The 14490-nt window shown below is 31.9% G+C and overlaps 1 protein-coding gene across 1 annotated transcript in view; it reads right to left on the bottom strand.

Annotated features, from left to right (window-relative positions):
* Nucleotides 1-2162: 2162 nt before the first annotated feature.
* LOC127704867 (synaptojanin-1-like) overlaps nt 2163-14490 on the bottom strand; it is a 46064-nt gene continuing 33736 nt past the window's right edge. The window contains exons 19-26 of the mRNA XM_052209096.1: nt 13673-13751; nt 10822-10987; nt 10498-10560; nt 9506-9633; nt 9032-9134; nt 8290-8375; nt 7012-7153; nt 2163-6033 (exon numbers count right to left, since the gene is read on the bottom strand). Of these exons, the coding sequence (XP_052065056.1) occupies nt 5162-6033; nt 7012-7153; nt 8290-8375; nt 9032-9134; nt 9506-9633; nt 10498-10560; nt 10822-10987; nt 13673-13751 (1639 nt within the window). The 3' untranslated portion in view covers nt 2163-5161. The remainder of the gene's footprint in view (nt 6034-7011; nt 7154-8289; nt 8376-9031; nt 9135-9505; nt 9634-10497; nt 10561-10821; nt 10988-13672; nt 13752-14490) is intronic.

Here is a 14490-nt window from a genome sequence, read left to right as displayed (position 1 = left end):
GTATTAATCTAAATATTGTTTGAAGCACCTTTAGCTAAATCAAAGCACATGTAGCAGTCTGTAGCACCAAAGCCTGAATTAAAAACACAAAGGAAACCATCTTGAAATGACCTTGACATCGACCAATCAGATCTCTAGTTTGATTTCATTCATAAATAACAACAACTTGTTTTGACGAGCATGAAGATCAGTTACGACATAAACGGAATAATATTAACAAGAATACAAATGAGCATACATTTAATTAAGATGATTTTAAAAATCACACTCATCTCAAATAAAATTATTAATAATAATTACCCTTGTATTATCAGAATCCACCAAATTTAAAACGTCCTTGATTTACGTTTTGTTGACGAAGTTAAAATTACCGCCAACTGAGACTTCAACTCCGTGTCATATTAGTCCCAGCCGTTATACAATATTCCTGCGCTTTTTGCCATTTGTCAAATGTAAACGACTTGTAATTAGAGATTTTCGGTAATGAAATAATTCATACAATTGTTCTTTGACATCTTAGCCAAATGCACAGGGGATAATAAACTTCATAAGGATTTCTATTGAGCACTTCTTCCTACGTGCAACTTCAAAACTTTTGGGTGGTTCGACGATCATTTAAGGTTTTTCTGCTCATATTTTTTGTAATCCAGAATTAAAAGTATGAAAAAAGTGTTTAATTAGTTATAAATAACATAATAGCCAGCTAGATAATAACAATGGCACGTATTTCAGCATTTATTGGGTAGAACACAAATCTAGGGTGCTCGCATAAAGCAGCTTAACTGCTTAAAAATCAGTTGAAAAGGGCTTCACTCATCAGATGGATACAAAGCAGAAATAAATCTTAACAAAAACACAGAGTGGACGTGGCAGGGTACTTATACATCCCCACAACAAAAAGACACTAAGTACAGATCTGAGAGTACTCGCAGTTACTGACAGCTAGTTTAAAGCCAATAACAACTAATTAAACAAATCATGCATCTAAGACTAAAGTATCAATCAGTTCACATCCAATGTCCAATGGATTTAGCGTAACAGTCGAAGAAAAACATGACCTTGTGCAATGCCAAGATACAGGTATCGACAGATTGTAGAGCCATGAATGTGCATATGTATATAAAATGATATTTAGTCTGATTTTAATTTACTGATAACAATATCAATATTAATACCAATAAAAACAATATTCAAAGATCTAATTATAGTGTTGAATTGGTAACCTTTTAGAATAAATTTATTTAAAGTTTTCCCGGATCGTATCTAAATTTGTGGGCTTGGTTAACAATATCTCTGAAAAAATTAGGATGTGCTATATGTCCATTACACCTAGGATCATCTGAACTTGACCTCATTTTCATGGTTCATTGAACAATGTGAAATTTTTGTGGTATGGTCTATTTCTCCGGTACTATAAGCAATATGGCCACTATATTAGGTGTACAGAATGATTGTAAGATGTACATGTTTTTCTGGCAGGGTTCATCTGACCATGACATTTTCATAGTTCATTAGTCAAAGTTACGTTTGTGTCTCAGTTACTATAAGTAAAAGGTAAACTATATTTGGTGTATGGAATGTTTGCATGGTGAACATATTGTCTGACAGGATTCATCTGACCTTGACCTCCTTTTTATGGTTCATTGGTCAAAGTTCAATTTTCATAACTAGGTCTGTTTCTCAGATACTACAAATGTATAAGCAATATACATATATTTGGTGTATAGCAATATTGTAAGGTGTTCGTGTCTGTCTGGCAGGGTTCATCTGACCTTGACCTCATTTACATTGATAATTGATAATGTAACACTTTCAACATAAAATCTGATGATAAGTAAAGTAGGCAAGACAATTCAGCATGTGCACTCTTTTTTTCATCTATGTGAAGACATTCTTAAGGGGTTCTTGATCACAAAGGATAACAATTAGAATTACCTGATGCTAAAATCTGATAAAACATAGCTGGATTGAACTTTTGCAGTAAATTGTCACAAGAAAAATTGAACAATTACACCAAATACTCTAAAGCATAGAGCAGCATAAATGTATGTTTTTACTGTAGATAATTTCAGACTGGCTTCTGAGGACCATAAAAACTGTTGACTTAACTTGAAGAGAATCAGACACAGAATAATATTAACAAAAAAACACAAAGAAAACAATAACACATATCACAGTTTATTCTTAAAATGTATATCAAATATGTAACAACAGCAATACAGCAACAATGACCTAGCGTGATCTAACTTGGAATGTATACCATAACAAACAGAAGAAACTAAGCAAATAGTAACACAATGTTTTGTATCTTTTTCATGGTATTTAAAGCCATTTTGCTTTATATGTAGTCATGGTTGTCTTTTTTTTTTCTTCTCTAAAAAATCAAATCTCATATTGTATATTTAAAAATAAAAACTAAATCAAGTATCTGATAATCTTTGAGAGCCTGTGAACGTTAATGCTTTCTCTGGGGCAAACTACCAAAGAAATATTTATTTTCTCATGCATAAATGTCTAATATTCCCCCTAAATATACATGTACTATTTATCAAATATACAATGTAAATATAATTTTATTGCACAGAATTATCATTATGCACGCTTATAGCAATATTAACAATAAATTAAATTTACCTGTATGTATACAAACATACTTCTAAACTAAAATGTACAATGAATTCAATATTTTTTTATGCAATTTTGTGTCAAATCTCAACTCATAATATTGAACAGTTAACTGGACAAATATTTGAAACATTTTATTGTACAGTTGCTGTTAATATAATAAATAAATGCATTGTTTTGGAATACTTGCTGACAGTAATTTTCTATTTAATTCTAAAAATTGAATGACTGATAGAATATGAAAGCCAGAAAGTGATTATTTGCAACTTTGACGTATTGAAATTCAAGCAGATATTCAAATTTTAATGCATTGGCTGGGCTTTGTGTGTTATAATTTTCATATCAACTGAATTGCCTTTTGCAATTCTTCTTAACATTTCTAAAGACAAAGTATTGATTCTACCTCCAACCTAAATTGATGTAATACATTGTATTATATGACTCTGGCAGTACTATAGAAATAACATTAACACAGTTTTTTAAAGCCATAAGAAAAACTGATAGTTAGTGCAAAGTAAAACAAATCCTACAAAATGAAACACACAAAATTCATTGAACCCAATCCTTACAAAAAAAATATTTTAATCCAGATAGTTTTATCATAATACATATCTTTGCTTTCTTGTATTAATGTTTATTGACTAATAGGAAACAAAAATGAGTATAAGGTGTAATACCACCATTGTTTTTCCCCTATTAGTCTTTGTTAAATTTGCACTTTTCAAAATATTGTGCAGAATTTATCTTTGTTTCAAATAAAGAAATACTTGGCATGAGTAAAGTTTTATCCTGTCCAGTACTATAGACAAAATTTCACATAATATTTCATTGCATATAAGAAAATAACCATCACTGGAAGTTAACCAATCAAATTTTCACCCCTTTTTTTCCTGTGTACAAGCTTTATTAACCATGTAACATCAAGTTTCCAAAATATTCTATAAAAACAACAAATAAAAAAAATAATGGTGCTTTGAAACACCCAAGATATATGTTTATAATGTGACGTACTATGATTTGGTGGTATTACACCTATCACTTAAACATGTGTAGAACTGGTGATAAAAAAAATCATTATACATGTACATCTTTACTTTTAAACTTACAAACACATAAGTGTAAATAGCATCAAATTCTAAGTTTGGTAAAAGAAATTGAGTATAAATAGTGCAGTACATGGATTGAGTATAAAAGGCGAATCACAAACTATTGGTCAATTTTGTTCACGTCTAATGTAATGTATTAATTAAAGAGTAGATATTTCATGAGAAAACTACTTTGGTAACGCAAGGATGAGTGGAATATGCAATTTCAAAAGTGGGTGTTAATAAAAAAAATAATTGCATTTTAAAAAACCAAATAGAACTTGCATGTTTGAAAATGATCCAATACTTGTTATTAGATATATATGTGCAATAATTGATAATTTAATTTCTCATTTTTTGGGAATAAAAAAAATAAGAATGGTTTTTATAAAAAAAAATCTTCATTCAATCAATATATTGTATGATTTTTTTTGTTAGATGTTTCAAAGAAATCTGGCAGTTAAAATAACTCATTTCTAAATAATTATCCTTTAAAGTACATTTGTTTTTATTTACCACATACTGTATCATATTCCATAACGATTTTTTTTATGGAATATAAATTGTAATTCTGTAATTTGTTGTTCAATACAAAATAAGGAGATGTAGTATAAATACCAACGAGACAAACATCCATCAGAAGCCTTGGAAATGACTTTATAAATGCTTTCACTAATCGTCAAGCGACTTGATGAACACATTCTAGGCCTAAGATGTTAAATTGAGCAATGAACATCAGATGGTTTTTGGATGAACTGAAAAAAACTGTTCCCGCTTAGACCTGGTACGTCGATCGAAGAAACATTATTTATTATTTTTAATTTTTGAAATTTCTAGAAAAATTAATCCTGAAAATGAACATGTCGTTGTTGAAGTAAAAATAACTGAAAACACTTCTTTGGCACTAAAAGTACAGGAATCACAATAAAAGAACAAATAATTAACATATCTTACTGACCTTTTGTAAATCTTAAAATTTATGGTCATGTGCAAAAATAAATTCAATCTGATTCAATTGAATATACGATAAAATGTAATAACAATTCCCACATAAACCATGTAAATTTGCATACAATTGATAAATAATAATAAAAGGAGATACAACCTTTCCTTATGAAATCATATGTATAATACTTAGATTTATTGCTTTTTAACATACGGTACGGTTGGTATTATTCTTGTCAAAACACATTATAGTTGCCATGCAAAGATAGATAATGTTTATAAACCCGATAAAGTAACAGATTTTGTTGAAATGCTGTGTAGTTGATTCTATATCAAACAAAATCACAAAACAACTACTTTCTAAATACACATAGTGCAATAGATGTATTTTTAAGCATCTGTGAAAATATTCATCTTGCAGTTTTTGATTATGTCACGCAGAACAACTACAGCTATATTTACAGGAAAAATACCAGATATACTGCATTATACAGTTTTATATTAATTCAATTCCTAGGTGGTACTGGAGGTAAATTTCTACTTGGGACAGGAGGAAGATTATTTGGAATACTAGATGGTGGTCGAGATGGGACAGCAGGTCTAGAGGGAACAGGAGGAAGGTTTGTTGGAGGTCCATCTACAGGACGTGGGGGAGGTGGAGGGGGCAAGTTTGGTGGTGGATGAGAAGGTGGATTTTGATCATTAAGCCTAGGTGATTCATTAAGGTCCTCTGAAGATTTATGTGTTACTGGTGGTGATGGGGGTGGAGATTCAGGTGCAGGAGGGGGAATACTTGGAGGACTAAAATTTGGTTCTGGAAAACTTGAATACCTCATTTCAACATTTCCATTTGGCTGACTAGAATTATCTACATAGTTTGACGCTGGTATATTGAATACAGGGTTTATAAACTTTGCATTTATATTGCTTGTATCAAATGGATCAGCCTTTGGTTTAGATAAAGGTGATATTGGTGCATCTAAAATATTAGAATTTGGTTGACTAGATATATCCTGTTCTTTCTGGTTCAAAACTGACATGACTTGACCTGAATGAATGTCATTTAAGTTTGTAACATGGGATGGTACAAAAGCACTTTGTACTTCTCTTCTTGGTGCAGGTCTTGGTCGAGATGCAGGTATATTTGAATCATCAGTCGGACTATCTCTTAATCTGGGGATAGGTTTTCTATCTTCAGTAGGACTATCACGTGATCGAGGTGCAGGAACAGGATTGACAGTCCCTGAAATATTCCCTGTACTTCTTGCTCTTGGTATGGGTTTAGGAACATTAACTCCTTCATTAGCTGATTCTGCAACTGATGACAAAGTTTCTGCAGTTCTACTCTGAGGCATCTGAGAAGGAGTAAGCAGTTCATCTAAAACAGATTTGTATAAATATTAAAATTTCATACAATTTGAAAACTTAATTGAAGAATATATTTCATAGTTCTGTTCGTGAATAAATGGAATAATCTATAATATGTAATAGTCGGTCTAGATATCCCGTTTGATTTAACAAGCTGATGTATCAAAAATATATCCCAAAAAATTAATTGAATATTTAAGGCAGAAGGACATCACATGAAAATTAAACTTTATTTTTTTTCATGTTGACTGGTGTTTCTTATGGACTCAAAAATATTATTGGAATTTCTAAAAATAAGTTCAGATATTTCACATCTTGAAGAGTTTGCAGCAAAAGAATGTTCAATTTTGGGACCTTATTGGCCAATAATAAAGAAAATTGCATACTACCTGTATAAATCACATTTCAATTAACATCCTTTTATAGTTAGGGCTGTTCTGTCATAGAAGGCACTAATTTCATTGTACTTGACAACCTCCCATAGTGGAGATTTCAAAGTGCCTTTCTTGGGTCCCATTTAGGTTTTTTTTTACACATCTCTTATAAACACTAGCATTAAAATTATAAAAATAAGTTGAGTTGATTTTGACTTATGGAAGGACATGGCAGTGCAGAAAGAGAGACAGATTACTAGAGGGTACTGCTGACTTGTTGGTGGAGCCTTAATAAGAATCTGAGATTAGCAACTTTCTATTAAAGCATACCAAGAATGATTTGGGTGAGATTTAATAATTGCGATTCTCAGGTTTTTATCAATATCTATGATACAATATTGACCAATCAAATTTTACAACTGTCTGATGATAGAGAGTAAAGATAAAGCTGGAATCATAACGTATACAATCTGACATAATGAGCCCAAAGCTAAGGAGGCACTGTAGATATTTGATATTATTTCCTTTTCAGTAGTGCTTAGAAACCTAGGATTCACAGGCTAAGTGGTGATAATAGCCTCCAGATTCAATTCAATTTCCTGAATAATACCTACCATTATTTGGCAGTAATGGTTGGGGTAAGGAAGCATCTACACTTTCACCTCTAATCAATTTCTCAATAACATTCTGAGCTTCCTGCATGCTTGCTGCATGTCCATGATGTAAAACATTTGTAGGCAGTCCAATTGATGAGATCTATAAAGATTTAAAAAAAAAACTTCTTTTACATAATTTATCCTCTGACTGATACTACTAACCTTATCTCCATAAAACCATAGAAAAATTAAAAGGGACAAATTAACTTGCATGATTAGATGAAGACATACTGTTGTTTATTGTTATCTTTATCTTTGCTAAAAAATAAGCAAAATAAAATAAATAAACTGTTGATACAGAGATATGTCTTGCCTTTGCGTTATTTTGATTGTATAATTCAAATGTTGAAATTAAAATGGAAATAAAAACAAATATTAAATAATAACTAAAAATGCAGAGTAAGCAAAAGTTTCAAAGTCAATGAACCATGATGATGGAGTGGGGACACATTATCTTCATGGAAATGAGACTTGCAAATGCCAATACATTTGCATACCAAACATCATTGACTTACTATTAGTGGATCATCTTTAACTGAATAAATCACAAACTTTAACATGTTAACTAGCCAAAAGTTTACAAGTCAGACTATGACTGAGGGGTTAGGCAAAATGGTCTCCATGGAAATGAGATGTTCCAATGCTAATACATCTGAATACCAAATATCACTGATCTACCACTAGTGGTTCCCCTTTAACTGACCTAATTACATTATTATATATTACTGACACCGGAAGTAACATGTCTGTCACTTTTTATTTTACTGCATTGACTTGCCTTATCTAAATAATACAAGCAGAAATGGATGAGTCAATGTTTTGTTTGGAGAAACCATAGAAATTACTCAGATCAAAACTTAAAATAGCAGGTGTATAACTTCATGTCCTATAAAAGAATCTGTGTAAGTCTGGTTGATTCTGAAAGCCATTTATTGGGGATTAACGAAATGTGACTTGGGTGATGCAGACAACAATACAAGATGATACAATGATTCCTATGTGTTGCCCCAGCTAGGTGATACAATAAGTAATTGCTGATTCGTGTAGTATCTGCCTTAAACAGTAAAAATAAAAGCCTTTGATAGGCAACAGGCCTATTTTTTTTTATTCTGAAATGTTTCTTTTCAGTTTGTATAGCTTGAATAAATGATATTGTGAGTAATAAACAGCTTAGTTTTACCAAAACAAGACATGACCATATCTTTTTCAAAATATATGAAGATAATATTTTCTTGCCTTTGCTTGTTTTTTTGATTTGATGTTTTTAATTGATTGTGATCCCAATGGCTTTCTGACTGGTGGCATCTTCTTCAAAGGTGCAACTGCAAGAATAAAAAAGTCATTTGTAATTTTTAAGAACTTTATTTCCTTTGATGCCATATTATTTCTTTTTACTTTAGATGGAATATGCAGTTTTACCCTTCAGAAGATACACATTCTATGTATATATATTAGCTCAGTTACATTTTAATATTTATTTTATCTAGGAATTTTCTGTTGATTAAAGAGCCTCCTCATGGGGTTTTTGATTATGTGATTACTTGGCCGTTTTCATAGTGATTATTTGATTACCAGACCAAATATTTCATGATTATTTGATAATCTAGGACTGTATTTTTGATTATTTGATTATCTTGTTTAAAAAATAATTAATGATTATGTGATTATATTGGCAAAAAATTTATGATTATGTGATTACTTGGACATCCCCATGAGGGGCCTCATTAAAAAACTTTTCTCCTTAATTAAATAGAAAACAGATTAAATAATGTATATCTTATATTATATAAACAAACAGGACTTTATTATAATTTGGATGACAAACTAGGAACCAGACTGAAACTTTCATCAAGACAACCCTGTTTTCATATTTTTGTACAATTCAAATTTTTATATACTTAACCGACTGAAAGAATTAAATTTGACTTATATAATATTTGCATAAAAAGTCACAAACTGTTGAAGTGGAACAGTATACCTGTGCTTTGTTGTATTGGTTTAATAGGACCCCCAGTTGGTCTTTGTGGAGGAGGGGGCTTCACAGGAGGAGCTGGTCTCTGTGGAGGTTGTTTGACTTGAACCTAAAAAGATAAATTTATGATCTATTTAAAACAATATAATTTTACTAAAGCATCAAATAATATCTCAGAATGATACAAGCTTATTCTTGGAGGTATCAATAATTCAAATAATTGCATGAAAAATTATGGCAATGATAATTTCATCCACATCTCAATCTGTTTTTAGAGCATATGTGATGTCATACATTTATCATAATGCTTTGAAAGTGAAAAGAGTAATACTAGAAAAAAGTAAAATCACAAAAATTGCTGAAGTGATTATCAAATATTTCATGGATATTAACACAACAATACATTTAAAATTGACAACTGACACTTCTAATCGGAAAATTACCCATGAATATTTGATTCTAAACAGATATGATATTTACCTCTTTTGGCCCAGTATCCTCTGATGCGACAGGGTTTACATTTGGTCTAGCAGGAGGTGCAGGTCTGCTTGGTGGGGGAGGAGCCCCATCCAGTATACCATCATCTGAGAGAGCTGGACTGTTTCTTCCTGAAATACATATTTATTTATTCCTTCATGTCGTCATTAAACTAAATTGAAAACCCAAGAAAACTAGTATAAAGTCAATTTTTGGATTTTCCTACAACAATTAATAATTTCTTGAGATCGAATTTATATTGCTTTGGCAGTCCTGTTTAAGCAACTTAACTAGGAATAATAAAATTTCTTTGTCTGCCCTGTCTCCAATAGTAGTGGGGAAATGTGTTTTCTTGTTGGTTTCTTATCTATTCATTCGTCCACCCAGTATCAGGTTTAAGTATTTGGTAAAGGTAGTTTACCATGAAGTTCCACTCATATCAACTTGAAACTAAGTACACATGTTCATTATGATGTGAACTTTTAAAATTACTGCAAATTCAGAAATTATTGCGAGGTTTTTATTAATGAGAATAATGCGACTACTTGAATATCGAAATAATAAGAACTCGCATTCTGATATTAATTACATATATCTGTATGAAGCTTTTCCTAAAATCGCAATAATTAAACTCGCATTTTTGTTAATTCTTCAAAAATCGCAATAATAATTTCTGAATTTACAGTATAATATGCAAAATTACATTTTTTAAACCAACTGACAGTTCACTAAACCTAGAAATGTGATAGTGTGGAACCAGAAATTCCAAGTTTTATGTTAAGGAAGTTTACCATGAAGTATTGAACTATAAAATTATATGCCAAATTACAGTTTCACAGTTAACTGAACAAGGAAAATGATAGTGCAGAGGGGAATGGTGTCTTATGGAAACATATTCTTGTTCAAATATCATTCACTTATGTTTCCATATGCCAGATCAATTTGTGTCACAATGTACTTAATTAAACAGATGCAATAAAAAGACGTATGTATACCTGAATGTATTGGCGTGTTATTTTCTGATACTGTTAATCTGTCTGTCTGGTCATCTTCATCTTCTACAAATATTAAACAAAGTTATAATTATGATAGAAAAGGGAATAAAAATAAGAGTGGACATCCTAAAATGTTTTGCCAGCTTTACTATTTATAACTAAATTTTATTTTGAAAGTCCTTGAGATCAAGGTCGTACTGATGGTATCACAAAAACTTAACACTAATTCATGAAAATAAGATTAAGTTTAAGACTACATCAAACCTGATCACTAAAGATCTAAATTAATCTGAGAATCACACATCTACAACAACTGAGGCATACCATCAGAATCAAAGTCATACAATCCTGTGAAATCTTCTCCAAGTAAGCTGTTGCTGATGTTGTTAAACAGGGCCCCAGTGTTCATTGTACACAATTTCATCTCTTTATCTATCTTCTGTTTCCAGTCTACAGTCTTTAACTTTACTTGGACTTTTCTGCCATTCATCTGTAATTCAGTTTCTCTTTTATTGAATAAACCTTTCTATAAAGGCTTTATCCCATAGAAATTGTTAAAAGTTTCAAATTATCAATGCTATGAAGAAAAGTAAAAATGAAATTGAGCAGTACAGGTAACAGATAATCTTGTTAGCCATTTCTATTTTAAATGATTTTTAATATTTTCAATAAGTTAAATCATGGAAATGTTTATTGTTTATATCAGTGCAGATGGAAACCCCAATAAAAAATTTACAAAGGTCACTCCTGCACAAAATGTTGGTCAACATGATTTAATTCTTATTCTAATTAATTAATGTGAGCATTCATAATTATACAAGAAGTGTCTAATGTAGATTAAGGTTACCAATTTTTGCAAGGAAATTGATAACTGCACTTATAAAATAGCCTACATTTTGAAATTAGGTCCATAAAAAATAATACCCGTGTTTCTACTAATATGCTAATAAACTAGAGTCTCTCAAGAGCCTGTGTTGCTCACCTGACTCTACTTTGGTTTTAAAAATCATATAAAGATAGATAAAAATCATAACAGATACCCAAATAAAGATTTAGGCCAAATTTGGTTTAATATTGGTCCCATTATTAAATAAAATATCCTGGTGGCCATCTTGAACAGTAAATCGGCAACAAAGTAGCAACACTTGGTCAGCACCTCATAAGGAACATTCATGCCATGTTTGGTTTCATTCCATTCAGTGGTACTCTAAAAGAAGACATTTGTATGTATTTCCCATAGGGTCCTATGTTAAACTAAGCCTCCCCCCCCTAGCGGCCATCTTGGATGATGGATCAGCTGCAAAGTAACAACACTTGGTCAGCACCTCATAAGGAACATTCATGCCATGTTTGGTTCCATTCCATTCAGTGGTTTTCTAAAAGAAGACATTTGTATGTATTTCCCATAGGGTCCTATGTTAAACTAAGTCCCCCGCTGTCGGCCATCTTGGATGATGGACCGACTGCAAAGTAACAACACTTGGTCAGCACCTCATAAGGCACCTTCATGCCATGTTTGGTTCTATTCCAATTATTGGTTCTCTAACAGAAGACATTGGTATGTATTTCCCATAGGGTCCTATGTTAAACTAAGTCCCCCGCTGGCGGCCATCTTGGATGATGGACCGACTGCAAAGTAACAACACTTGGTCAGCATCTCATAAGGAACATTCATGCCATGTTTGGTTCCATTCCATTCACTGGTTCTCTAAGAGAAGACATTTGTATGTATTTCTCATAGGGTCCTATGTTAAACTAAGTCCCCCACTGGCGGCTATCTTGGATGATGGACCGACTGCAAAGATACAACACTTGGTCAGCACCTTATAAGGAACATTCATGCCATGTTTTGTTTCATTCCATTCAGTGGTTCTCTAAAAGAAGACATTTGTATGTATTTCCCATAGGGTCCTATGTTAAACCAAGTCCCCTGCTGGCGGCCATCTTGGATGATGGACCAACTGCAAAGTAACAACACTTGGTCAGCATCTCATAAGGAACATGCATGCTATGTTTGGTTCCATTCCAATTATTGGTTCTCTAAAAGAAGACATTTTTATGTATTTCCTGTAGGGTCCTATGTGAAACTAAGTCCCCCGCTGGCGGCCATCTTGGATGATGGATCGGCTACAAAGTAACAACACATGGTCAGCACCTCATAAGGAACATTCATGCCATGTTTGGTTTCATTCCATTCAGTGGTTCTCTAAAACAAGTCATTTGTATGCATTTCCCATAGGGTCCTATGTTAAACTAAGTCCCCCGCTGGCGGCCATCTTGGATCGGCTACAAAGTAACAACACTTGGTCAGCACCTCAAAAGGAACATTCATGCCATGTTTGGTTTCATTCCATTCAGTGGTTCTCTAGAAGAAGTTCAAAATGTAAAAAGTTAACGACGACAAACGACGCCGGACGCCAAGTGATGAGAAAAGTTCACTTGGCCCTTCGGGCCAGGTGAGCTAAAAAGTAGGCAAGCAGATAATGTTATTTTCAAAAAGTTTTTAAATGGTTTCAACTGGGGAAAGTCTTGCCTTAATAGTGCCTTTTCAACAATGACAAAAAAGTCTTTCAGGTAGCCACATTAAACATTAGGGTCCATCAGGTTTGCAGAAACACAGGCCTTACCAAAAAAACTGTGCCAGATTTGTTTAATACTTAAATCAACTCTGTTCTAGAGGTATAATTGCAAAACAGTAAGGAATAGCAAACCTTATTATAATTTTTGTTTATTTTATGTAAACCATTTAAATATCATAAATATGTCCATTGACAGAAAATAATTTTAGTTTAGTTTGTTTGATAATAGATCTTGTAAATACCGCATAAAATAATCAGATTTGTTGCCAGAAAAATTGATCACAGAACCAGATTTTGTTATTCTTTCTAAGTCATTTCCATTTTAAAATATCAGTCTGCTCAGACTTCCTTAATTTTTTATCTGATCTTTTAATTGGGATACTGAAAATTATGATTTTGTTTGTAACTAACTGTAATTTTAATTTTAAGTATTTTACATTATATTTACCCAATAAAGCATTGAAAATTACATACACAACTACAGACATTTGGCTATAATATCAATATACCACATATTTACATAAGTTCTTACTTTTTTCAAGTATAGATTATTAAATAAAATTAAATATATGAGATTTATAGTAAGAAAACCATACCTCTGTATTGTTGTACTGTAAAGCATCTATAGCATGTTTTCCATTCGTAAATATCAACCACATATCTTCATCAACAAACCTACATAAAAAACATGAGTGTGTCAAACAATTAATATGTTTCTCACAATATAAATCAGTTCAACCATCAACTTATAAAACTATTAAAATTGAAAATAAATTTCTTTTCAGAAAGTTATGAATTAGTTTTTTTGTATGGGTAAACTTTCAACCATACTAAAGTTAACAACATGTTGATGCTATACAAATATAGGCCCTACTCAATATTATAACTACATTGAGTGCCCGAGGAGAACCACGACCTTCGGTAGGAAAACTAACAATCATCATCAATTAAGATTGAAATGGAACGCACCTGCCACATACAGGATTCGAACTCACAACCTCAATGTTTGACAGGCTAGTGATAACAGTAGTTTGACTTATTAGACCACTTGGCCACCAAGGCTCCTAAGTAGCACCTGAGGAAAGTGTGAGGAAAATTTTTTGTTGGAAATGAATGGACAACGAGGAGATTTCAATAAAATATCACTTCTATAGTCAGTGCAGTATAACAAAAGAAGTAACATATCAATATAGTAAAACTTTGTAGATTGCAGGCTTCATTAAACTGTGGGTAGAAAATTTCAGTTGATGCCAATTTTACTAGCTGCTTCATCATCACAATAACAATGTTTCTGGAAGCCAATAAAGCATTACTGGAATCACTCAAAATTTGTAAATACTTTTAATAGATGAAACAAGAAAAACAACACTGAACATTTTTTAATGTAAAAAAAAAAGGTTCCTGTAAAAGCTCA

Source organism: Mytilus californianus, unplaced genomic scaffold (genome assembly GCF_021869535.1).
Source record: "Mytilus californianus isolate M0D057914Y unplaced genomic scaffold, xbMytCali1.0.p SCAF_6, whole genome shotgun sequence".
Classification (NCBI taxonomy): domain Eukaryota; kingdom Metazoa; phylum Mollusca; class Bivalvia; order Mytilida; family Mytilidae; genus Mytilus; species Mytilus californianus.
The sequence above is the reverse complement of the archived record's forward strand: the minus strand, read 5'-3'. Positions and strand labels throughout refer to the sequence as shown.